General features: G+C 44.4%; 1 protein-coding gene and 1 pseudogene across 2 annotated transcripts in view; one reads left to right on the top strand and one right to left on the bottom strand.

The window, feature by feature from the left end:
* The window catches only part of LOC106584991 (protein phosphatase Slingshot homolog 1), a 57345-nt gene extending 48618 nt beyond the window's left edge, over positions 1-8727 (bottom strand). For both annotated transcript variants that reach the window (XM_014170704.3, XM_045707153.2), the window contains exons 1-2: positions 8312-8727; positions 3171-3208 (exon numbers count right to left, since the gene is read on the bottom strand). In XM_014170704.3, the coding sequence (XP_014026179.3) occupies positions 3171-3208; positions 8312-8392 (119 nt within the window). In that variant the 5' untranslated portion in view covers positions 8393-8727. The remainder of the gene's footprint in view (positions 1-3170; positions 3209-8311) is intronic.
* A 167-nt stretch (positions 8728-8894) lies between these two features.
* LOC106584916 (D-amino-acid oxidase-like) lies at positions 8895-23135 on the top strand (annotated as a pseudogene).
* Positions 23136-25805: the final 2670 nt, after the last annotated feature.

Here is a 25805-nt window from a genome sequence, read left to right as displayed (position 1 = left end):
CACTAAAAGGCACATGACAGCTCGCTTGGAGTTTGCCAAAAGGCACCTAAAGGACTCTCAGACCATGACAAACAAGATTATCTGGTCTGATGAATCTAAGATTGAACTCTTTGGCCTGAATGCCAAGCGTCACATCTGTAGGAAACCAGGCACCGCTCATCACCTGGCCAATACCATTCCTACGGTGAAGCATCGTGTTTGCAGCATCATCCTTTGGGGATGTTTTTCAGCGGCAGGGACTGAGAGACTAGCCAGGATTGAGGGAAAGATGAAAAGAGCAAAGTACAGAGAGATCCTTGATGAAAACCTGCTCCAGAGCACTCAGGACCTCAGACTGGGGTGAAGGTTCACCTTGAACAGGACAATGACACTAAGAACACAGCCAAGACAATGCAGGAGTGGGCTTCGGGACAAGTCTCTGAATGTCCTTGAGTGGCCCAGCCAGAGCCTGGACTTGAACACGATCTAACATCTCTGGAGAGACCTGAAAATAGCTGTGCAGCGAAGCTCCCCATCCAACCTGACTGAACTTGAGAGGATCTGCAAAGAAGAATGGAATAAATACTCCAAAAATACAGGTGTGCCAAGCTTGTAGCATTATATCCAAGAAGATTTGAGGCTGTAGAACTGCAAAACGTCAACAAAGTACTGAGTAAATGGTGATATCAGTTTTTTTATATATATAAATTTGCTAACATTTATAAAAACCTGTTTTTGTTTTGTCATTATGTGAAATTGTGTGTAGATTGATGAGGAAAAATAATTTAATCAATTTTAGAATAAGGCTGTAACGTAACAAAATGTGGAAAAAGTCGAGGGTTCTGAATACTTTCTAAATGCACTGTATATCGTACTTTGACTAAAATGATGACTTATTGACTTAAATTGTCTTTCAGCTTGAAAATGTAGATTTCTACTGGTGTTGGCATTTTAAGGTACAATGCAGCCGTTTTTCTCTCAATATCAAATCATTTCCAGGTAACAGTGAAGTATATTATTGAGATATTTTCAATTAAAATGGTCAAAAAGAAACAAAAATAGCTTCTTAGCAAAGAGAAATTTCTCAAGCAAGAATTTAGCTAGGACTGTCTGGGAGTGGTAGACTGAAAATGAGCAGTTATTGGCAGACGTTTGGAACTCTTTCTTATTGGTATATTAACTAATTCACCTTCTGGTGATGTCACCAGGCAGGCCAAAATTCCAAAACACGCTGAAATTTCAGCTCTTACACTACATTATCATAATTTTCACAATTTCACAGTATTATTCCAACCTCTGTGTGGACATATATATAAAACACAGGTAAATCACGTTATTTACTGCACTGGGCCTTTAAGCACCTGTTGCAACAATGACTAGCAAAAAGGGGAAGGCAATATTTTGTCTAATTGTCTATTAGAGATAGGTGACTACCCTGTATAGACAGACAAAGGTTTCTTAATAATTTGTTACAGTGGTGACCAGAGGTGAAAGTACATTTAATTTCTTACGGGTAGGGACACCCAAGTGCGCGCAATCATTTTTTTTTTAATACTACAACAATTACAGGGTAGCCTACTCTGGTGACACTGACAAACAGATCAATAAAACCGATGTTGTCTGATACATATAATTGGTCTACGAAAAGGGGAGACACAAATACAATATGACATCCATTTAACCTGGAGGAGGAAATTATTGTCCAAAAACAAACTAAAGTGGCACTGACCCAATGACAAAGACAGTGAATATGCACACTCACCGGGGATATTGACGATGTTCTCCTCTAGTGCCAATATGATAGACTACTGTTCGCTCAATTAAATAAAACATTTTAATAACTGAAAGACAGATTGGGGTATTTTTATTGTAATCTCTTTACATTTTTTTACAATTACGTCATTTAGCAGACGCTCTTATCCAGAGCGACTTACAAATTGGTGCATTCACCTTATGATATCCACTTTACAACAGTTTTTCCCTGATTTTATTTTTAAATATTGCAATATGATTGGCTGGGTCTCTGCTTTTCACCTACAGTCGCTACTCAACAATCATCCATCTATTTGGTATTTGCAACGTGCGCTGCCCAAATTGCAGGCCCTTTCGATTGTAGGCAATGCGATATATATATATATTTTTTTTTTTTAAGTAAGCAGCTAATGAGCCTCTGTGGCCAAATCCTGCTTTCTGGTGTAGTAGCCTATTTTGAATGATTTTATGTATTTCTGAATAGACAGGCAGGAGTAAGCTAATTAGGCTATATAATTTTGGCAATTCAATTCACTTGAGGGAAAACTTAGCGTCCCTAGCCTTATAGACACGCCGGCTTTGTCTTTTAATGTGGCATAAACACAACCAGTCATGATGTTTTCATCCGATTGTCAAACAATCGCTTAACAAAAGGCGCTCCTGTAGGCTATCCGCACACATTCGTCCACTCACAAAATAATTTCAGCATCCAAACCACAACAGTGCACTGTGCACCCACAATTTGATGAATGGAAAGAGACATATGTTACAAAACACCTACGTGCATTGTAATGACATTCTGCGATTGTCAATAGGCCTACACTTGTAGCCCGAAATTATTAATCCACTGTTGTCCGCGCGTGCCTCGGTCTCGGCCACTCATCTCCACCTTGCCAACGAGCGTCTCAGCCACTTCTCCACCTTGACAAAATGTAAGTGTTCTCCTCAAACCACAACGCATTTTGGAGCGTATACCACCCGGTTTCCAGTCAATTAGCAAATTATTCATGAGGCTGACATGCTGTAATGTTAAATAATGCTGTTATAGCCTATATTTTGGGGGGCATGTTGTATTAATTATGAAAGGCTCACGTTTTACCGGTACAGGTACACCCACTATTTATTTTGCCAGGACACCATACCTGACAGTACCGCCTTACTTTCACCCCTGGTGGTGGCTGTCATTGAGAGGGACCAGATCTGACATACAGTATCTCCAAACTCTACACAAACCCAGAGGTAAGGCATCAGTTGATCTGGAAAGCTTACCCCCCACAAACAAACGCAAATCACAAAAACGTCTTCCTATTATTCTCCATTTGGCATAATATGTAGCTGTAGCGTGCTCCCCCATGCAAAATAATGGATAGAAAGGAGCAGCAGCTCGGAGCTACCCTAGCAAGACCATCTTTAGTACTGTAAGTACTAAGAACACTTACCTCTGATTTAGCCGGCGCTCATCATCACTCCCAAAGTCCTGTAAACCAAGAAAAGGCAGAGCAAAAAGAAGCAAAAGTTACCAAACTGATACTACAAGACATTGAAGCTCTACAGTGCAGCCATTAGTATCAGGTGGACATTAATCTGTCCACAATTCAGAGTACATGTTTTGCCTCATAATAAGCTCTGATAAGTAGGTTACTATTCTACAGAGGGATATAATGAGGGGAACCTAATTCTCATTACTCACAACTCATTGAAGAGTTGAGTGGATTCAGGGGTAGATTTTCAATATTCTTTTATAAAACTATTGTAGAAATGTTTCCCAAAATAAACGGAGTGTACAAAACATTAAACACCTTCCTAATACTGAGTTGCACCCCCATTTGCCTTCAGAACAGCTTAATTCGTTGGGCAAGGTGTCGAAAGCGTTCCACAGGGATGCTGGCCCATGTTGGCTCCAATGCTTCCCACAGTTGTGTAAAGTTGGCTGGATGTCCTTTGGGTGGTGCACCATTCTTAATAAACACGGAAAACTGTTGAGCATGAAAAAACCAGCAGCGTTGCAGTTCTTGACACACTCAAATTGGTGCGCCCGGCATCTACTACCATACCCCGTTCAAGGCACTTAAATATTTTGTCTTGCCAATTCACCCTCTGAATGGCACACATACACAATCCATGTCTCAATCATCAATAGACTTAAAAATCCTTCTTTAACCTGTTTCCTCTCCATCTACACTGAAGTGGATTTAACAAGTGACATCAATAAGGGATCATAGCTTTCACCTGGTTAGTCAATGTCATGGAAAGAGTAGGTGTTCCTAATGTTTTGTACACTCAGTGTGTATCTAGTCTAATACAAAACGTTGAGGTTTCAATGTTCGCATAAATGTATTTAACCTAGGCTAACCTTGGAACAGACAAATCGACCAACGCCCCAACAAATCAACACTACTGTTTATTATACCAAAACTTCTGTACTTTTTCGATACTTGAACATGAAAAACATTTCGGTAATAGAATTTTTGTTACTTTCGGTACTTGTATTAAATGTGTCTCACGTCATCTACTGATTGAGAGAGGATCAAGTCTGTATATCGGGGCAGCAGACATCCCCATATAGTGTTGAAAGCACCGGCACAATGCCTGCTCCACTTACTCATTACTAGCTCTAGCTTGTCCTAAGGAATCCCTGCACTATGGGCTGAGGCTGGGATGCATCATGTTAACTTCTGTGCAGCATGAGTGGGGAGCTAACACACAATTACTGTTCGCAAAACAAAAGTCCATTACAGGCTAAAACCCTTTACAATGCAAGGAAATACCTGTAGCTTCAAGTTTTAAGACAACTTTCCTTGCTATGTAAATGTGATATCAGTTTTTTTTTGTTAATCTAAAAACCTGTTATTGCTTTGTCATTATGGGGTATTGTATGTAGATTGAGGGGGAAAAAACGATTCAATCCATTTTAGAATAAGGCTTTAACGTAACAAAATGTGGAAAAAGTCAAGGGGTCAGAATACTTTCCGAATGTACTGTAAAGTTGTATTCACCCATGATGCATCATCTAGAGGAGTAGTCTTTATATGAACCCAAGTTATGTTAATGTATTTGCTTATATGCCTTTAGAATGAATATTCTGAAAACACCCCCTTTACTCCACTTGGCCTTCTCATTACCGCTACGGCTAAAGAGCTCAAATTGGGGAAAAGGTCTGATTAACTTTATAATTGTATCATTTAATTTGAAATATTAATATTTTCAGTGTGATGTTTAACTGACTCCTTTTCATTAGGGGAGCAATGTAAAAAAAAATATTAGAAATACTGATTTGTTCACTACTTTTTGGACTTTTGTGAAAATGTTAGTAAAATGCATATCTCATACAAAAACTATAATTATACAATATAGATTAGTACAGATCCTAATATCAGTGTTTCAAGAGGAAATTTAGTGAAAAATGTATTTATTCAGTTTCGTGAAAATGACCCACCTGACTTTATGAGAGAGGTGAACGCCACTAAATGGAGGGAATGTGGCCATTCTTTATGATAGTTTCACCACAGTAAATGTCTTAAAAACAGTTATTGTTCCAGGAGAGATATCATAGACTGGGAGTATCAGGTTATAGTAACATGGTGACAGGTAACTGTGAGGAGGTGGGCCATTCTCCAGAAGTTTCACCTACTAAAGCCTGAGGATTGTCAACCAAAGCACTACTAGTGAGAAGCACACGGTTCCCGCCAAGGTTGGGTACTGCAGCACTAAGAGGAAATGTTGTGACAAGATGTATCCAACACTGTATTTCAGCTCCAAAAACACACGGCACCTTCCACTACTGTATCTAACAAACTAAATCGGGTGAGCATCACACTTGTGATGAGCAGAATGGGTTCAAAACTACGAACAGACGTCATTGTCAAACCTAACATATTTATAAACCCCCAATCTAAACAAACGGCGCAGATAAGGTGAGGTAAGGCCTCTGAGGTTGGTCTCTACCTCTACCCATTCAACCAGGGGACAGGCATCAGGGTGAAACTCACAACAGGGACGTGTCAAACGCTGTGTTTCCCTCCACCCTCCATGTGAGAATGACATCATAGCTGCAGCAGCTTCCTGAGGGGCTTGGCTGCTCCTCATCAGACAGGCCTCTAGGAAGAGCCCTGGAAACAGCCAGGCAGCCAGTCAATTCTATCCCACATTGAAAGTGAGTGGCAGGCAGTGACAAGGAAGGCTGGTCCTCAGTCAGGCCAGCTCAACCATCTTCACGATAAACGTGTTTCTTTTTACAAGTTTGTTTTTTTAAATGGCAGGTGTAAAGCGTCAGGCCCAATGACTCAGTAGCTAAAAAAGTAAAGCAGCAGCCTAATGAAAGAAAAGAACGACCAGCTAATGCTCAAGTACCAGTTCTTGATTCAGGCCTAATCATGGTTGTTGTCATCTTCGAGACAAATCTACCCAATACTCCCTCAATAAGAGTAAGTGGAGAAAACCTGCTGTAGGCTAGAGCCTTTGTTGTATTTAGCGTGACTCCTGTTTCTATTAACAATTAGCGCCCCCAACTGGCTGAGAAGGTGCACAAAAACAGTACTTCGATTGTAGCTATCTTTCATGAGTGACATCTAAATGTCATAGCTGTGATGTGTAGGCACTAACTGTTACACTACATGACCAAAAGTATGTGGACACCTGCTCGTCGAACGTCTCATTCCAAAATCATGGGCATTAATACGGAGTTGGTCCCCCCTTTGCTGCTTTAACAGCCTCCACTCTTCTGGGAAGGCTTTCCACTAGATGTTGGAACATTGCTGCGGTAACTTGCTTTCATTCAGCCACAAGAGCATTAGTGAGGTCGGGCTCTGATGTTGGGCGATTAGGCCTGGCTCGACGTCGGCGTTCCAATTCATCCCAAAGGTATTTGATGGGGTTGAGGTCAGTGCTCTGTGCAGGCCAGTCAAGTTCTTCCACACCAATCTCGGCAAACCATTTCTATATGGACCTCGCTTTGTGCACATGGGCATTGTCATGCTGAAACAGGAAAGAGCCTTCCCCAAACTGTTGCCACGGCCTGTTCACCCCGGTACCATCTAGAAGGCGGAGACAGTACAAGTGCATCAAAGCTGGGACCGAGAGACGGAGAAACAGCTTCTATCTCCAGGCCATCAGACTGTTAAACAGTCACCACTAGCCGGCCTCCGCCCAGAACCCTGCCCTGAACCTTAGAGACTGCTGCAGAATGTACATAGTCACAGAACAGTGGTCACTTTAATGTTTAGATACTGTTTTACCCACTTTATGTATATACTGTATTTTAGTCATGGCTCATCCTATATAACTTAATTTTTTCTGGATTATGTGAGTCGTTTTTTTAAATTGCTAGGTATTACTGCACTGTTGGAGCTAGAAACATACGTTTTTCACTGCACCTGCGATAACATCTGCAAATCTGTGTACGCGACCAATAAACTTTGGTTTGATTTGCATTTTGAGATGGGATTGTTCTTGTGGTTTATTCATTGGCTGTTGTTGATGCCTACTCTTTGGTTAATCTGAATAAACAGATAAGCACAAGGAGCAGTACCAAGAGTTTATTTTGCCATCATGGAAGTGTTCAAAGCTCACCTGACTTATACTAGTTTGATTTTGGCAGACTATCTTTACTCTTATGGAAAGTATGACTAGGCCTCTACCACAGTGGTTCCCAACCCTTTTCGGTTACTGTACCACCAAATTAATTTTTCTCTGCCCAGCGTACCCATGAAGTACCTCCTCATGTGCATTTTACCAGTAGGCATATAGTCTCATGAGTCTTCTCAAGTACCCCTGTGGATACACCAAGTACCCCCATGGGTCCTAGTATCCCTGGTTGGGAACCACTGCTCTACCACATGACTGTATGAAGTTACATGCCACATTTCACCTCATTGACTGGTCCCTTTTAGAAGACATCTCAGAACAGCATATAAAATAACCCATGCTGTCCATAACACTGACTTTGACATAAGCAAGTAGCTAGCTAGTTTGCCTAATACATAAGCTGGTAATAGCTGATATATTTGGCAACTAACTTGATAAATGTTAACATTTGGGAGTACCAAATTGTATGGCACCACTGCAGTACACTGGTGATTTCTTAGCTGACTAGTTAGCTTACTGCATTCAGCAGCAAGACATTACGGTAGGACTTACATGAAACTACTTGGCAGATAACCAGATACCTAGCTAATCAGGCTAACGATGCTATTGGATATGAATAGCCAGCTAATGCCACAGTTGTTACGCTGCTCATTAGCTGGCTAGTAAGGCAAACAAGAAGCTAGCTAACTAGATTAACTGTATATTTATTTTACGTTAGCTGGCAAGCGAATAACTTTACTAACTGGCAATAGCATTACGTTATATCAGTGAGTTACTGACAACTTTGCTTGCTAGCTTTTCTAGACAACAACTAACGTTAGCTCGGTAGCGATTGAGTTGAGGCTAATAATAGCTACTAACGTTACCTAGTTAGCTTATCCCATTGCTACATATCTAGCTAGCACGGATAGGCCTATGTCACTCCCACGTATCCTAGGTGTTTTCTTGCGCTTTGTTGATGTTTCTAAAACGTCTCTCCAGCTATTTCCAAGCTTACCTCCCCCACGTTGGTGGTGGTTGTGCTGGCTGTGGATGCAGCGCTTGGGGTAGGTGAGCGCTGCAAAGTAACCAGAGCCATGGCTGGGAGAGTCTGCACAGGCCGGTGTAGCCTGTCCAGAGAACAGCTTTATTCCGGGTGAATAACCTAAGGAAATTGTTTCTTGGTGTCAACGTCTATAGCGGTCGAAGCAGAGAATTTCATCGCCGTTAAATTTCCATCGTCCTAAAATCTGGCAGCCAGTTGTTCCTTTTGAATTTTCTCAAATAAAAATAGACGAATTTCATAGTAAGAACGTAAAGAGCATGTACTTATCGTTCCCCATGTTGCGGCTTTCTCACTAGCCTGCACAAAACCGCTTCCACCAGGGGATGCGAGCTTATGCTAGTCAGCTGCTGCCAGCCAACCACACAGTGATGCTGAGTTCAAACATTCTGATCCTATGGATGTTGTAGCCTAGCTAAGTTACCAATTCTGTCAAATACATACCTACATCATGACAGAATCTCTTCCAGTTCAAACTGTGTATTTCACTTGGCCTGTCGGTTAAAAATAATAAATAACATTAGCTACAGTTCATGTAATGCAACTACACAAACCCTCACAACCTGCTGAATGTGAGTAATCTTTTGCATAATGTTTTTTAGCCAACTGCTGTGGTTTTGTTTTAAATTCCGATTTTTTTCACTGTTATATTTCAGGTTATTACACATTACACGATGTACAATTTCAGGTTACTTCATACAGTTAGATGGGTCAGAGGGTCAGGTACACTCAAGGACATGGAAATGTTTACATTGTCAAAGTTATATGGAATGGTAGCAGATTCTGAGCAGGACCAAGCCAGTCACACAGAATGGAGGCCAATCAGATTTTTTAAAGATAAATAATAATAACAAAAGCAACAACAACTGCTGTGTTTGTTATCTCCAGACAAACTCGTGGCAGTGATCAGAGCTGGGGTCAGTGACCTGTCTACAGCTCAGAGCATCTATGAGCACTACCACTCTACAGTCAGTCAGTCCACCAGCGATGGGCCTGCAGGATTCTGGCAGCCATACCTCTACGACAAGGGCAATGTCCAGGAAACATGAGAAGGCTTTCTTCTTGGCTTTCTTCTTTCTTCAGGCCTCATCATTCACATGGAGGCAAGGTCTAGTTGTTTTGCATTTTAAGCTGCTGTAATTAAGCAATAAGACCCGAGGAGGTGTGGTATATTTAAGCAATAATGCCTGAGGGGGTGTGGTACATGGCCAATATAGCACGGCTAAGGGCTGTTCTTAGGCACGACACAACGTGCTGTCAGCCAATCAGCATTCAGGGCTCGAACCACCCAGTTTATAATGGCCAATATACAACGACTAAGGGCTGTTCTTAAGAACAACACTGAGCGGACTGCCTGGATACAGTCCTTAATCATGGAAAAATTGGTCAAATACCACAATCCCGAGATGCCTTATTGCTATTATGAACAGGTTTCCAACATAAATAGAACCGTAAACAAGCATTTTTGCGTCATACCCGTGGTAAATTGTCTGATAGGCACACGGCTGAAATGCTGTATCAGCCAATCATCATCCAGGACCCAAACTACCTGGTTTATAATGTCCAACTACTACTGTGTACGCCCTTTGCTGAAGTAAATTAACTTGAGACAAAATTCCTGTTCCTCCATCTGTGTCATTACAGCGTAGCAATGGTCTGTCGTAGCAGTGGCTTCACTCAGTTTACATGTTCTGAATAGAGTCTGAATTCACTCAGCCAATCTGAATAGTCTACTGTTCACCACCACAAACAGGTCTATGGAATTATTAAAAGACATGGCCACAGAGGCCCCTCTGTCTGTCACAAGGCTAAAGGATTAATGAAGCCTCTACATCACAACTGTGAACAAACACAGTCAAGGAAGGTAATGAAAATAGATGAGTAGCAAATACATACACTGTCTTTTATTGCACAATCCCTATTTTAACAATAATGTGCTGGACTCTAGACAGCTTACACTCTTAGAAAAAAGGGTGCTATCTAGTACCTATAAGGTTTCTTTGGCTGTCCCCATAGGATAACCCTTTAAAGAACCTGAAAGGGTTCTACCTGGAACCAAAAAAGTCTCCACCTGGTATCAAAAATGGTTCTCCTGGGGACAGCTATTGGATTTTTACAAATGTTCAAACACGATTTCTTTGAGAATAACTGTAAATTGGCAAATCTGTGGGATGAACTTGGTTTATCTGGTGGGAAGGGGATGCAAAAGAGAACGTTCTACTTATATCTTATGATGGTTTCATCATCTCTCAAGGTAAATGTTATCTTTTGGCACCCAGCGGCTGGGTTCCAGCCTAATGTCTATACACCATAAAAAGAGGTGCAATTTGGGTTCCCTGTTTTACTTCATTTTCTATATACCTTTATACAAGTCAATCTGGCAATGTGTTGTTTCTAGGTTACAGAAGAGGGGTGACATTTTACCAGGGGTAAAAAGAGGTGAGAGTCCTGAACTAATATAATGAAAAGTGCAAGTTTGACTCCCACCTTACAACGGGCATAAAGATAGATGGTGCTGTATATTCCGAGGCCCTAATTCTGGGCCTCTTTTGTCCAAATGACAGTAATTCTACTATGCTTATTTCATTTCCATCTAATCCACGCATGTGTTTTTCTTACCCAATGGGAGTGCCTTACACAGTACAGTGTATTCATGCTCAGAGTGCAGCTCAACCGTATTAGTTTTACCCAGTGTTTACTTTTGAGAAATATCCTGAAGGTATTCATATTCCATATCCAGTAAATAATATCCTATACACCAGATCAGGCCGTCATTGAAAATAAGAATTTGTTCTTAACTGACTTGCCTAGTTCAATAAAGGTCAAATAAAAAATAGAGAGGGAAAGCTTGGGCTTTCACAACCCCCTGTTGTTCATGAATATCAGGAGTGTTGATTTGTTTTTTAAACCAAGTTTCGCCTTTTCTTCCTTCTTGCCTGTTGAGTTCAGCTTGCGGAGAGTGGGCAGAAGTCACCCTGGGACTAAACACCTCCCTCTGCATCTGGATCCTGGACTTCCTGACGAACCGCCCCTAGGTGGTAAGAGTAGGCAACAACACATCTGCCATGCTGATCCTCAACACTGGGGCCCCTCAGAGGTGCGTGCTTAGTCCCCTCCTGTACTCCCTGTTAACCCATGACTGCGTGGCCAAGCACGACTCCAAAACCAGCATTAAGTTTGCTGACGACACAACAGTGGTAGGCCTGATCACCGACAATGATGAGACAGCCTATAGGGAGAAGGTCAGAGACCTGGCAGTGTGGTGCCAGGACAACAATCTCTCTCTCAATGTGAGCAAGACAAAAGAGCTGATCGTGGACTATAGGAAAAGGAAGGCCTGAACAGGCCCCCATTAACATCGACGGGAAGTGTAGTGGAGCGGGTCGAGAGTTTCAAGTTCCAAACAGACCAAGACATTTGTGAAGAGGGCATGACAACACATTTTCCCCTTCAGGAGACTGAAAAGATTTGGCATGGGTCCCCAGATCCTCAAGAAGTTCTACAGCATCCTGACGGATTGCATCACCGCCTGGTATGGCAACTGCTCAGCATCTGACCATAAGGCGCTACAGAGGATAGTGCGTACGGCCCAGTACATCACTGGGGCCAAGCTTCTTGACATCCAGGACCTATATACTAGGCGGTGTCAGTGGAAAGCCCAAAAAATGGTCAAAGACTCCAAGTCATAGAGTGTTCTCTCTGCTACCGCACAGCAAGCGGTACCGGAGTCTAGGACCAAAAGGCTCCTTAGCAGTTTCTATCCCCAAGCCATAAGACAGCTGAACAACTAATCAAATGGCCACCCCCTTTGTTTTTACACTGCTGCTACTCGCTGTTTATTATCTATGCATTGTCACTTTACAAATGACCTCAACTAACCTTGACTCAGTACCGGTACCCACTGTATATAGCCTTGTTATTGTTATGTACATTTCTTGTGTTACTTTTTGATTGATTAGATTTTTTTAGTCTTGTTTATTTAGTAAATATTTTATTAACTCTATTTCTTGAACTGCATTGTTGGTTAAGGGCTTGTAAGTGTCACGTCCTGACCAGCAGAGGGCGTATTGCTTAGTCTTGGTCAGGATGTGGCAGGTGGTTTGTTTTTTTAATGTTGTGTTGGTGATTGGGACTTCCAATTGAAGGCAGGTGTGTATAGTTGCCTTTGATTGGAAGTCCTATATAGGTGTGTGTGTTTGTCTTTGGGGTTGTGGGGAATTGTTCTTGCACTGCATTTTTGTATGCCTGTAAGACTGTTCCTGTCATGTGCGTTGTTTTTCCAGTGGATGCTTTACTCCTTTTTTGAATTAAAACATGAGCATCCACAATCCCGCTGCGCCTTGGTCCTTCTCTCTCACATACGACATATTCGCTGAAGAGTACGACATATTCTGTGACAGAATTCCCCACCAAACCAGGACCAAGCAGCGGAAGAAGTCTGGCGAGGACTGGGGAACACGACGGGTAAGGGAGACCGAGAGGCACCCCCAAGATTTTTTTGGGGGGGGGGGCACAAGGGCTGTTTGACGGGGCAAGACTGGAGGGCCGGTCAACAGTTACCAGAGCTGCCCGCCAGTCAACAGTCACCAGAGCTGCCCGCCAGTCAACAGTCACCAGAGCTGCCCGCCAGTCAGTCACCAGAGCTGCCCGCCAGTCAACAGTCGCCAGAGCTGCCCGCCAGTCAACAGTCGCCAGAGCCGCCCGCCAGTCAACAGTCGCCAGAGCCGCCCGCCAGTCAACAGTCGCCAGAGCCGCCCGCCAGTCAGGAGTCGCCAGAGCCGCCCGCCAGTCAGGAGTCGCCAGAGCCGCCCGCCAGTCAGGAGTCGCCAGAGCCGCCCGCCAGTCAGGAGTCGCCAGAGCCGCCCGCTAGTCAGGAGTCGCCAGAGCCGCCCGCTAGTCAGAAGCTGCCAGAGTGGCCCGACTGCCAGGAGTTGCCAGAGTGGCCCGACTGCCCGGAACTGCCAGAGTGGCCCGACTGCCCGGAGCTGCCAGAGTGGCCCGACTGCCCGGAGCTGCCAGAGTGGCCCGACTGCCCGGAGCTGCCAGAGTGGCCCGGCTGCCCGGAGCTGCCAGAGTGGCCCGACTGCCCGGAGCTGCCAGAGTGGCCCGACTGCCCGGAGCTGCCAGAGTGAACCGACTGCCCCGAGCTGCCAGAGTGGCCCGACTGCCCCGAGCTGCCAGAACCGGAGCCACCTCCAGATATAGGTGGGTTGGGGAGGGGGGGTGTAGCACAGTGCCGTCGGTGACGGCAGCCACCCTCCCTTCCCTCCCTTTTTGTTTAGGGGTTATTGTTTGTTGGTTTTGTTGGGGTATTGGGGATTTTCTTGTGTTTTTCTTTTTTAGGTGCATCCCGGAGTCTGCACCTTGAGGGGGGGGGTACTGTCACGTCCTGACCAGCAGAGGGCGTATTGCTTAGTCTTGGTCAGGATGTGGCAGGTGGTTTGTTTTTTTAATGTTGTGTTGGTGATTGGGACTTCCAATTGAAGGCAGGTGTGTATAGTTGCCTTTGATTGGAAGTCCTATATAGGTGTGTTTGTCTTTGGGGTTGTGGGGAATTGTTCTTGCACTGCGTTTTTGTGTTCCTGTCGTGTGCATTGTTTTTCCAGTGGATGCTTTACTCCTTTTTTGAATTAAAACATGAGCATCCACAATCCCGCTGCGCCTTGGTCCTTCTCTCTCACATACGACATATTCGCCGAAGAGTACGACATATTCTGTGACAGTAAGTAAGCATTTCACGGTAAGGTCTACACCTGTTGTATTCGGCGCATGTGACTAATACATTTTGATTTGATCATCAACTGCACAGGAGTGAGGTCAGGGGACCTCCAGCCTGACCCTTAGCTCACACCAGGCCATGGGCAGATACTGAAGGTCAGAATGCAAAGGTTAAAAGGTATGTTCAGTAATTACAAAAGGAACATGGATGATTTTATTCCTCTTAATCGGTCTGTGTTGCAGGTGGATGCTCCATGGCTGAAGCATTGGATCCTCACCCACAATTTCACCACTGTTTTTTAAATCAAATTTTACTGCTTGCATCAGTTACTTGATGTGGAATAGAGTTCCATGTAGTCATGGCTCTATGTAGTACTGTGCGCCTCCCATAGTCTGTTCTGGACTTGGGGACTGTGAAGAGACCTCTTGTGGCATGTCTTGTGGGGAATGCATGGGTATCCGAGCTGTGCAACAGTAGTTCAAACAGACAGCTCAGTGCATTCAACATGTCAATACCTCTCATAAATACAAGTAGTGATGAAGTCAATCTCTCGTGCTGCCCTGTACTGAGCCAATTTTCCTAAGTCCCTTTTTGTGGCACCTGACCACACGACTGAACAGTAGTCCAGATGCAACAGAACTAGGGCCTGTAGTACCTGCCTTGTTGATAGTGCTGTTAAGAAGGTACAGCAGTGCTTTATTATGGACAGACTTCTCCCCATTTTAGCTATTGTCGTATCAATCATTTTTGACCATGACAGTTTACTATCCAGGGTTACTTCCAAGCAGTTTAGTCATCTCCACTTGCTCAATTTCCACATTATTTATTGCAAGATTTAGTTGAGGTTTAGGGTTTAGTGAATGATTTGTCCCAAATACAATGCTTTTAGTTTTAGAACATATTTAGGACTAACTTATTCCTTGCCACCCACTCTGAAACTAACTGCAGCTCTTTGTTAAGTGTTGCAGTTATTTCAGTCGCTGTAGTAGCTGACGTGTACAGTGTTGAGTCCTCCGCATACATAGACCCTCTGGCTTTACTCAAACCAGTGGCATGTCGTTAGGAAAGATTGAAAAAAGTAAGGGGCCTAAACAGCTGCCCTGGGGAATTCCTGGTTCTACCTGGATTATGTTGGAAAGGCTTCCATTGAAGAACACCCTCTGTGTTCTGTGAGACAGGTAACTCTTTATCCACAATATAGCAGGGGGTGTAAAGTCATAACACATACATTTTTCCAGTAGCAGACTATGATCAATAATGTCAAAAGCTGCACTGAAGTCTAACAAAACAGCCCCCACAATCTTTTTATCATCAATTTCTCTCAGCCATTCATCAGTCATTTGTGTAAGTGCTGTGCTTGTTGATATCCTTCCCTATAAGTGTGCTGAAAATGTGTTGTTAATTTGTTTACTGTGAAATAGCATTGTATCTGGTGAAACATAATTTTTTCCAAAAGTTTACTTAGGGTTGGTAACAGGCTGATTGGTCAGCTATTTGAGCCAGTAAAGGTGGCTTTACTATTCTTAGGTAGCGTAATTACTTTTGCTTTCCTCCAGGCCTGGGGGAACACACTTTCTTATAGGCTTAAATTAAAAATATGGCAAATAGGAGTGGCAATATCGTCTGCTGTTATCCTCAGTAATTTTCCATCCAAGTTGTCAGACCCCGGTGGCTTGTCATTGCTGATAGACAACCATAATTTTTTCACCTCTTTCACACTCACTTTACGGAATTCAAAATTACAATGCTTGTCTTTCATAATTTGGTCAGATATGCTTGGATGTGTATTGTCAGCGTTTGTTGCTGGCATGTAATGCCTAAGTTTGCTGATCTTGCCAATGAAAAAAACATTAAAGTAGTTGGCAATATCAGTCGGTTTTGTGATGAATGAGCCAAGTGATTCAATGAATGATGGAGCTGAGTTTGCATTTTTTCCCAAGATTTCATTTAAGGTGCTCCAAAGCTTTTTACTATCATTCCTTATGTCATTTATCTTTGCTTTATAGTGTAGTTTCTTCTTCTTTTTATTCAGTTTAGTCACATGATTTCTCAATTTGCAATACGTTTGCCAATTGGTTGTGCAGCCAGACTTATTTGCTATTGTCACGTCCTGGCCAGTATAAGGTTAATTGCTATTGTAGTTTGGCCAGGACGTGGCAGAGGGTATTTGTTTTATGTGGTTCGGGGTGGTGTTTTGGAAAATAGGGTGTTTGATTTAGTGTTTCCGGGTTTTTGGTTTATGGTCTGTGTGTATGTATTTCTATGTGTTATCTAGTTAGTTGTATGTCTATGTTTGGTTAATTGGGGTGGACTTCCAATTGAAGGCAGCTGTGTGGTGTTGCCTTTGATTGGAAGTCCTATATTAATTGGGTGGGTTTGTTTGTCTAATTGTGGGAGATTGTCTTTGGATTTGCTGTGTTGCCTTCAAGGCTGTCATTTTGTCGTTCGTTCTCTGTTGTTATTTTTGTGTTCATTTTGGATTGAATAAATGTTCAAAATGAACAACCGCATGCCTGCTGCGTTTTGGTCCTCCTTCACTGACGACAACTTTTGTGACAGCTATTCCTTTTGCCTTATCCCTCTCAACCATACAATTTTTCAATTCCTTATCAATCCACAGGTATTTATGTAAACGTTGTATACAACAGCAAACTTTCCGGGACATAGACATTTCTTATATGGGCAGAAAGCTTAAATTCTTGTTAATCTAACTGCAGTGTCCAATTTACAGTAGTTATTACAGGAAAAAAATACCATGCTATTGTTTGAGGATAGTGCACAATAACAAAACACTTTTATCACAGCAGCTAGTTTGATACATTCACCTCTGAAGGTAAATAATGTACTTACATTCAGTAATCTTGCTCTGATTTGTCATCCTGAGGGTCCCAGAGATAAAATTTAGTTTAGTTTTGTTAGAAAAAAAGCAATTTTTATATTCAGATGTAGGAACTGGGTTCTACAGTTTGACCCCACTGCTGTCTCTGGCTCCACACCCACCCTGCCTGGCCATCTAGATGTGTGAAGGTTAGTGTCTTTTCTGTAGCGAAGCTAATGATCCATCATGTATGACAGTCCTGGGAGTGTGTAAACTGTAATCTTTTATTACCATAGCATTTTTGTATGTTCTCTATAGCTATGTACTTGAAAATGTATGAATTGACCAATTCGGCACAACTGAGCAAACTCCAGGCAGACTTGATGCAAAATATTGTGTAGCGAGATAATTATTCACTGGAGCAGTCTGAAACTTTGCACACACACTGCTGCCATCTTGTGGACAAAATCTAAATAACACCTAGGTTCCTATCTGTATGGCCTTTCTCTTGCATTTCAAAGATGATGGAACAAACAAACAAAAAATAGACAAGGCATGTTTTTTGGTTTGTATTATCTTTTACCAAATCTAATGTGTTATTCTCCTACATTAATTTAATATTTCCACAAACTTCAAAGTGTTTCCTTTCAAATGGTATCAAGAATATGCATATCCTTGCTTCAGGTCCTTCTTGAGCTACAGGCAGTTAGATTTGGGTATGTCATTTTAGGCGAAAATTGGTCCGATCCTTAAGAGTAACAGTTTTTACAGTAATTTTCTTAATGCTTATTAGTAACTGGAATAAGCAATTTCATAAATGCGTTAAGTGCAGCGTTTGTTTTCTCCTCATTACACACAATGGGACAACAAATATTCTTTACATCAACAACATAGGAATCACTACCAAAATTATTGTATGACCTCTTATACACTATATTAGGCTCAGCCTTTGGAACTTTGGTTTTCCTAGATATGGCTACTATATTGTGATCACTACATCCGATGGATCTGGATACTGCTTTCAAGCACATTTCTGCAGCATTAGTAAAGATGTGATCAATACATGTTGATGATTTCATTCCTGTGCTGGTTGAAACTACCCTGGTAGGTTGACTGATACCCTGAACCATGTTGCAGGCACTGGTTACAGTTTGAAGCTCTTTCTTGAGTGGGCAGCTTGATGAAAGCCAGTCAATATTTAAATCACCCAGAAAATATTTCTCTCTGTTGATATCACATACATTATCAAGAATTTCACATGTTATCCAGATACCGACTGTTAGCACTTGGTGGTCTATAGCAGCTTTTTTCCATCAAGAATGTGCTTTAGGTGAGGCAGAGGAACCTGTAACCATATTACTGCAATAGTATTTAACATGAGATCTTCTTTAAGCTTTACAAGAATGTGGTTCTGAATATAAACAGAAACACCTCCACCATTGGCATTTCTGTCTTTTCTGTAAATGTTATAACCTTGTATTGCTACTACTGTATCATCAAAGGTATTATCTAAGTCAGTTTCAGAGATAGTCAAAATATGAATGTCACCTGTTATTAGCAAATTATTGATTTCATTCACTTTTTTTTTCTTTCCCAATTTCGTGGTATCCAATTGGTAGTTACAGTCTTGTCCCATCGCCGCAACTCCCGTAGGGACTCGGGAGCGGCGAAGGTCGAGAGCCGTGCGTCCTCCGAAACACAACCAACCAAGCTGCACTGCTTCTTGACACAATGCCCACTTAACCCGGAAGCCAGCCGCACCAATGTGTCGGAGGAAACACTGTACACCTGGCGACCGTGTCAGTGTGCATGCGCCCGGCCCACCACAAGAGTCGCTAGAGCATGATGGGACAAGGACATCCCGGCCAGCCAAACCCTCCCCTAACCCGGACAACGCTGGGCCAATTGTGCGCCGCCCCATGGGTCTCCCGGTCGCGGCCGGCTGCGACAGAGCCTGGAGTTGAACCATGATCTCTAGCAGCACAGCTAGCACTGTGATGCAGTGCCTTTGACCACTGCTTCACTCGGGAGGCCCATTAACCTTGTTTCTTAAGCTACATATGTTAACGTGGGCTATTTTGAGCACTTTTCTTCTGGGATGGTTACTTGTTTTCATTGCTTTACTTGGAAGCTTATTACAAGTAGATATTCTCATGTTATTTATGTTAGTGCAGGGTTAGCTGCACACAGTGGACTTCATACTAGGGCACACTGCCTCAGTGCTAACATTTTACATTTACATTTAAGTCATTTAGCAGACGCTCTTATCCAGAGCGACTTACAAATTGGTGCATTCACCTTATAATATCCAGTGGAACAACCACTTTACAAAAGTGCATCTAAATCTTTTAAGGGGGGGGGTTAGAAGGATTACTTTATCCTATCCCAGGTATTCCTTGAAGAGGTGGGGTTTCAGGTGTCTCCGGAAGGTGGTGATTGACTCCGCTGTCCTGGCGTCGTGAGGGAGCTTGTTCCACCATTGGGGTGCCAGAGCAGCGAACAGTTTTGACTGGGCTGAACGGGAACTGTGCTTCCTCAGAGGTAGGGAGGCGAGGAGCAGGCCAGAGGTGGATGAACGGAGTGCCCTTGTTTGGGTGTAGGGCCTGATCAGAGCCTGAAGGTACGGGGGTGCCGTTCCCCTCACAGCTCCGTAGGCAAGCACCATGGTCTTGTAGCGGATGCGAGCTTCGACTGGAAGCCAGTGGAGAGAGCGGAGGAGCGGGGTGACGTGAGAGAACTTGGGAAGGTTGAACACCAGACGGGCTGCGGCGTTCTGGATGAGTTGTAGGGGTTTAATGGCACAGGCAGGGAGCCCAGCCAACAGCGAGTTGCAATAATCCAGACGGGAGATGACAAGTGCCTGGATTAGGACCTGCGCCGCTTCCTGTGTGAGGCAGGGTCGTACTCTGCGAATGTTGTAGAGCATGAACCTACAGGATCGGGTCACCGCCTTGATGTTGGTGGAGAACGACAGGGTGTTGTCCAGGGTCACGCCAAGGCTCTTAGCACTCTGGGAGGAGGACACAAGGGAGTTGTCAACCGTGATGGCGAGATCATGGAACGGGCAGTCCTTCCCCGGGAGGAAGAGCAGCTCCGTCTTGCCGAGGTTCAGCTTGAGGTGGTGATCCGTCATCCACACTGATATGTCTGCCAGACATGCAGAGATGCGATTCACCACCTGGTTGTCAGAAGGGGGAAAGGAGAAGATTAATTGTGTGTCATCTGCATAGCAATGATATGAGAGACCATGTGAGGATATGACAGAGCCAAGTGACTTGGTGTATAGCGAGAATAGGAGTGGGCCAAGAACAGAGCCCTGGGGGACACCAGTGGTGAGAGCACGTGGTGCGGAGACAGATTCTCGCCACGCCACCTGGTAGGAGCGACCTGTCAGGTAGGACGCAATCCAAGCGTGGGCGGCGCCGGAGATGCCCAGCTCGGAGAGGGTGGAGAGGAGGATCTGATGGTTCACGGTATCAAAGGCAGCAGATAGGTCTAGAAGGATGAGAGCAGAGGAGAGAGAGTTAGCTTTAGCAGTGCGGAGAGCCTCCGTGACACAGAGAAGAGCAGTCTCAGTTGAATGCCCAGTCTTGAAACCTGACTGATTAGGATCAAGAAGGTCATTCTGGGAGAGATAGCAAGAGAGCTGGCCAAGGACGGCACGTTCAACAGTTTAAATCTGGTTCATAGGCACATGATTACTGCATACGATAGCTGTAGGATCAGCAGAGGCATTCAGGGCAGTTAGAGGTACATAAATTAGGTTACTTACATTGTGTCTACCAACGCCCCTGTTATAATGTACATTTGCTGAAGCATTATGACAACTCAGCGTCACAATGGTAGGGATTAACTGAGCAGGGCTTGGGTCATTGATAAGTCATTGTCTCAACGCAGCCATGTAATGCTGTGAAAGGATCCAAGAACCCAAATGATTTGGGTGGATCCTATCCTCCTTATAAAACGTGTTTTCTTTCCAATGAGCTGCAATAATCACGTAGCCAGTTGTGAAGAGAAAGAATCATGCTAAAGCGTTCAATGTCACGATTCAGAGAGGGCACAGGGCCAGATATGATGGGTCTTTTATTGACTCTAGCAGAGAGTCAATCAGCTCTTTAAAATCCAGTTTCAACTGTTCAGAGCTGCCCTTCATAATTTCATTAAAACCCACATGGACTTCAATAGAATCGATTTTCATGTCCTGACATAGTGCATTTGGGAGCAGCTTAGTAATGTAATTTACTCAAGCTCCGGCATAGGACATTGTTTTTGCACCAGGAACAGTCACATTTCTTACCATGGAGCTGCCCAAAATCACGGCTGGTGAGAAGGACGAGGGAATCCACCCACTCTGACGCTTCACAGGATTCAGAGAACCCTTTATGGATGGTCGGGAGGCAGAATATGTTGAGCCCATTGCTCCTGGCGCAGGCTTTCGACAGATGGAGAATCCCCGCTTGATCCAGAGCAGGGACGGAAGGTTGCCGACATCGACTTCGAAATCGTAGGAGTAGGCACTGCGGCCACAGACACAGGTACCCCCAGCGACAAAGGTGCAGGAAGATCAGGCTCGAGGATGGTGAAGCTATTAGTTGTTTGAATCCACTCCGGGCCTCTTGTAGGTAGTGTAGACTTCTTTGCAGGAGGCCGCTGTCTTCGGCTTCCACGGCTCGTGTCTTGCGACCATCGTTGATTGCCATGCTCCTCTTGCTGTGCTCCTTCGACTCCGCTATCAGATGGGGGAGCTCCGGGGAACACCGGCCAGTCAGACAACTACAATCGACAAGGCAGAGATGCATCCAACAAGCGCGAACGCCGTCCTGCCACTGGCGTAAGAAAGGTAAACATTCCACTCTGCGTGTTCCCCAGTTTCTTACGTAGGCTCGTGATCGATGACGCCACCTCAAACCTATAATCCTGCATTGAAACTCTTTGTGATCAGGTTTGTCTCGAAACAAAGCGAAGTAGATACAACTCCTACAGTGCTGGAACCGTTCATTTATTTCTCCAGACAAAGAGGGCTCCATTGCAAAACTAATCTGGGACTAACTTCGTTAGCTTGATGGCTAGCAGCTTAGCGGCTCTGTCAAGCAGGCTTCAACTTGTATGTTAAGCGGGATTCCGGGACCAGAAATAGAGGTCCTAGCTGTTAAAAGCTAACCGCGTCATGAACTAAAGCCCAAGAACTTATGCCTTGTCTGTAGGAGTCGTTCAGTGGTTGTTGGTGGGTGTTGCCAGCTGGGGAACTGGAGTAAGCGGAACAACTCTGAGGACCACAAGAAGATCTGGGAGGGGGTGTGCCAGCTGGAGCCCAGCCTCAAGGTAGGAGGTCACAGACCACTGAAACAAGACTGGTCCCTGGTCTGACAGATGTTGAATAGAGGGGTTATCCCAGCACCTATGTTGATTTGGAGTAGACAAAATACATGTACAGACACAGAATAACTACATTAGCTAGCTCCTCCCTGCCTGTTTATTCATGGCTCCCCCCCTGTCTCCTCAGCATGCCCGGATAGTGGTGGACTGGTCAGGGCTCAGGCCTGTTCGCAGTAAAGTTTGATTGGAGAGGGAGACCATGCAGTCTGGACAATCCCCATTTGAGGTGAGCCAACAAGAATATACTGGTTACTACTTCTTCAGTGTCACGTTCGTTGGAATGATCGGACCAAGGCGCAGTGTGAGTAGCGTTCCACATAATTTATTAGAAAGTGAAACTTAGAAAAAATACAAAACAATAAAGAATAAATGAACCGTGATGACAATGCAACTACACATAAACACAATATCCCATAACCCACAGGTGGAAAACGTGCTACTTAAGTATGATCCCCAATTAGAGACAACGATTACCAGCTGCCTCTAATTGGGAATCATACAAATCACCCAAACATAGATAAACTAGAACCCCACATAGAAAATATAAACTAGATTAACCCCCCAGTCACGCCCTGACCTACTCTACCATAGAAAATAAAAGCTTTCTATGGTCAGGACGTGACATTCAGTAACCAATATTTATTGTCTGGCTATTAGTGTTAGGCACCCTGTAGGCTCCAGATAAGTAGTACATAGACATAACACTGATATGAATGTGCTGTTTTCAGGTGATCCATGGCCATGGAGGGTTCAGATTGACCATCCATCGAGGCTGTGGCCAGGAGGCAGCTAGGATCTTCAGGGAGATATTGGAACTGAAGGACGGGGGAGCCAAGGTCTCGCTTGTAAACAAGTGGTTTACCTAAACAGCAGTGGCACCATCATCATTCACATGTCTTTATGGGACCATTTTAACATCACAACGGTTTGCAGAGGAACCCGAATAGGAGGACACTCCTGGGCCTTTCAGACGACAATGATGATATTTCATATTTGCAAGAGAACCACTCTAAATCAGAGTTTAGATAGTGAAGTACCTGATTAACCTGAGAGCAGCTAACTTGGAACACAAATACTACCAGCCAGCCCTAAAATAGTTACATGCCAGCCATCAGGATAGCTTTTATTGAGTGTCGTAACTATTAGGTAATCGTTGAAATCTATTTTGAAAAGTTACAATTTTATATTTTTGTTTAAGTGATGTTAATATATAGATACAGTACCAAGCAAAAGTTTGGACACACCTACTCATTCAAGGGTTTTTCTTTTTTTTGACTGTTTTCTACATTGTAGAATAATAGGGAAGACATCAAAACTATGAAATAACACATATGGAATCATGTAGTAACTTGGTGACAGCTTTGCACACTCTTGGCATTCTCAACCAGCTTCACCTGGAATTATTTTCCAACAGTCTGTAAGGAGTTCCCACATATGCTGAGCACTTGTTGGTTGCTTTTCTTTCACTCTGCTGTCCAACTCATCCCAAACCGTCTCAATTGAGTTGAGGTCGGGTGATTGTGGAGGCCAGGTCATCTGATGCAGCACTCCATCACTCTCCTTCTTGGTCAAATAGCCCTTGCACAGCCTGGAAGTGTGTTTTGGGTCATTGTCCTGTTGAAAAACAAATGATAGTCGCACTCAGCACAAACCAGATGGGATGGTGTATCACTGCAGAATGCGTTGGTAGCCATGCTAGTTAAGTGTTTCTTGAATTCTAAATAAATCACAGACAGTGTCACCAGCAAAGCAGCCCCACACCATCAGACCTCCTCCTCCGTGCGTCACGGTGGGAACCACATATGCGGAGATCATCTGTTCACCTACTCTGCATCTCACAACGACACAGCGTGTCACGACTCCCGCCGAAGTCGACCCCTCTCCTTGTTCGGGCGGCGTTCGGCGGTCGACGTCACCGGCTTACTAGTTGCCACCGATCGATGTTTCACTGTTCGTTTGGTTTTGTCTTTATTGTGTACACCTGTTTTGATTTTCCCTAATTATGTTTATTATTTAAACCTTTGCATTTCCTGTTTGTCTTGTCGGTAATTGTTTCCTGTTGTGTGTGAACGGAGGTGTTTTCTCCGCGATATGTATTGTCCTCGGAGAAGACTTATTGATTATTTAAGTAAACACGTTTGTTTACATTGATCCCTGTGTCCTGCGCCTGACTCCTCTACTTCTCCTAAATATAATCATGACAGAATTACCGACCACAATGGAGTCAGCAGGAGCAGCCAGTTCGCCTATTCAGATAGAGGAGCGCGTTCAGCAGCAGGCGAGTATGATCCAGGAGCTTATGACTGCCATGGATTGCGTGCTACGGACCATGGAGAGAGTGGAGAAGAGAGGATGTCCCGTTGACCCAGCCACACCACCGCCCGGCACACCTCTGGATCCTATCCAGCCGCCGTCTGGATCCGGTGGGATTCGGCTCTCGCTCCCGGGAGCGTATGACGGAGCAGCTGCCGGTTGTCAGGGGTTCCTACTCCAGCTGGAGCTCTACCTGGCGGCTGTCCAGCCGCCGCCCTCGGGACGCGAGAGAGTGAGCGCCCTCATCTCCTGTTTGACTGCTAAAGCCCTAGAGTGGGCCAACGCCATCTGGGAGGTGGAAGACCCGACTCGGAATAACTACGAGGACTTCTCCCGCCGCTTTCGGGCAGTATTTGATCATCCACCAGACGGAAAAGCGGCGGGAGAGCGCTTGTTCCATTTAAAGCAGGAGATTAGGAGCGCTCGGGAGTTTGCCCTGGATTTTAGAACTCTGGCGGCTGGTGCAGGATGGAATGAGCGGGCCCTGATCGATCACTACAGGTGTGGTTTGCGAGAGGAAGTTCGTAGGGAGCTAGCCTGCAGGGACACCACCCTCCACCTGGACCAGCTGATGGACTTATCTATCCAGCTGGATAACCTGCTGGCCTCCCGCGGACGTCCAGATCGGGGTCCGTTGGTTCCATCTTCCAGTCCCTTAGACCCAACACCGATGGAGTTGGGCGGGGCTGGTACTAGGGAGACCGGAGGGGAAACCGTTCCATGCACCAGAGGTGACCGCAGAGGACACACTGCTGGTCGGTGCTGGGGAGGTTTTCCAGGTAATCGAGGTGGTAGGCGGAACACTGGTGGTTCATCTCAGGTGAGTAGGCACACGACTCACCCAGACCCCCCTGTTGCTCACATGTGGTTGTCTATAAGATTTCCGGGGTTTTCCCCGCATTCCCAGCATAAGGCGCTAGTAGATTCAGGCGCAGCTGGGAACTTTATAGATCGGTCTTTGGCCAATAGATTAGGGATTCCTATTGTTCCCGTTGATGTTCCCTTCCCTATACATGCCCTAGATAGTCGTCCTTTGAGGTCTGGGCTAATTAGGGAGGTCACAGTTCCCATTGCTGTGGTGACGCAGGAGAGTCATGAAGAGAGTATTAGTCTCTTTCTGATTGACGCTCCTGAGTTTCCCGTTGTGTTGGGGCTTCCCTGGTTGGCTTCTCATGATCCTATTATTTCGTGGCAACAGAGGGTTCTCAAGGGATGGTCCTGTC

Source organism: Salmo salar, chromosome 24 (genome assembly GCF_965601325.2).
Source record: "Salmo salar chromosome 24, fSalSal1, whole genome shotgun sequence".
Taxonomy (NCBI): domain Eukaryota; kingdom Metazoa; phylum Chordata; class Actinopteri; order Salmoniformes; family Salmonidae; genus Salmo; species Salmo salar.
The sequence above is the reverse complement of the archived record's forward strand: the minus strand, read 5'-3'. Positions and strand labels throughout refer to the sequence as shown.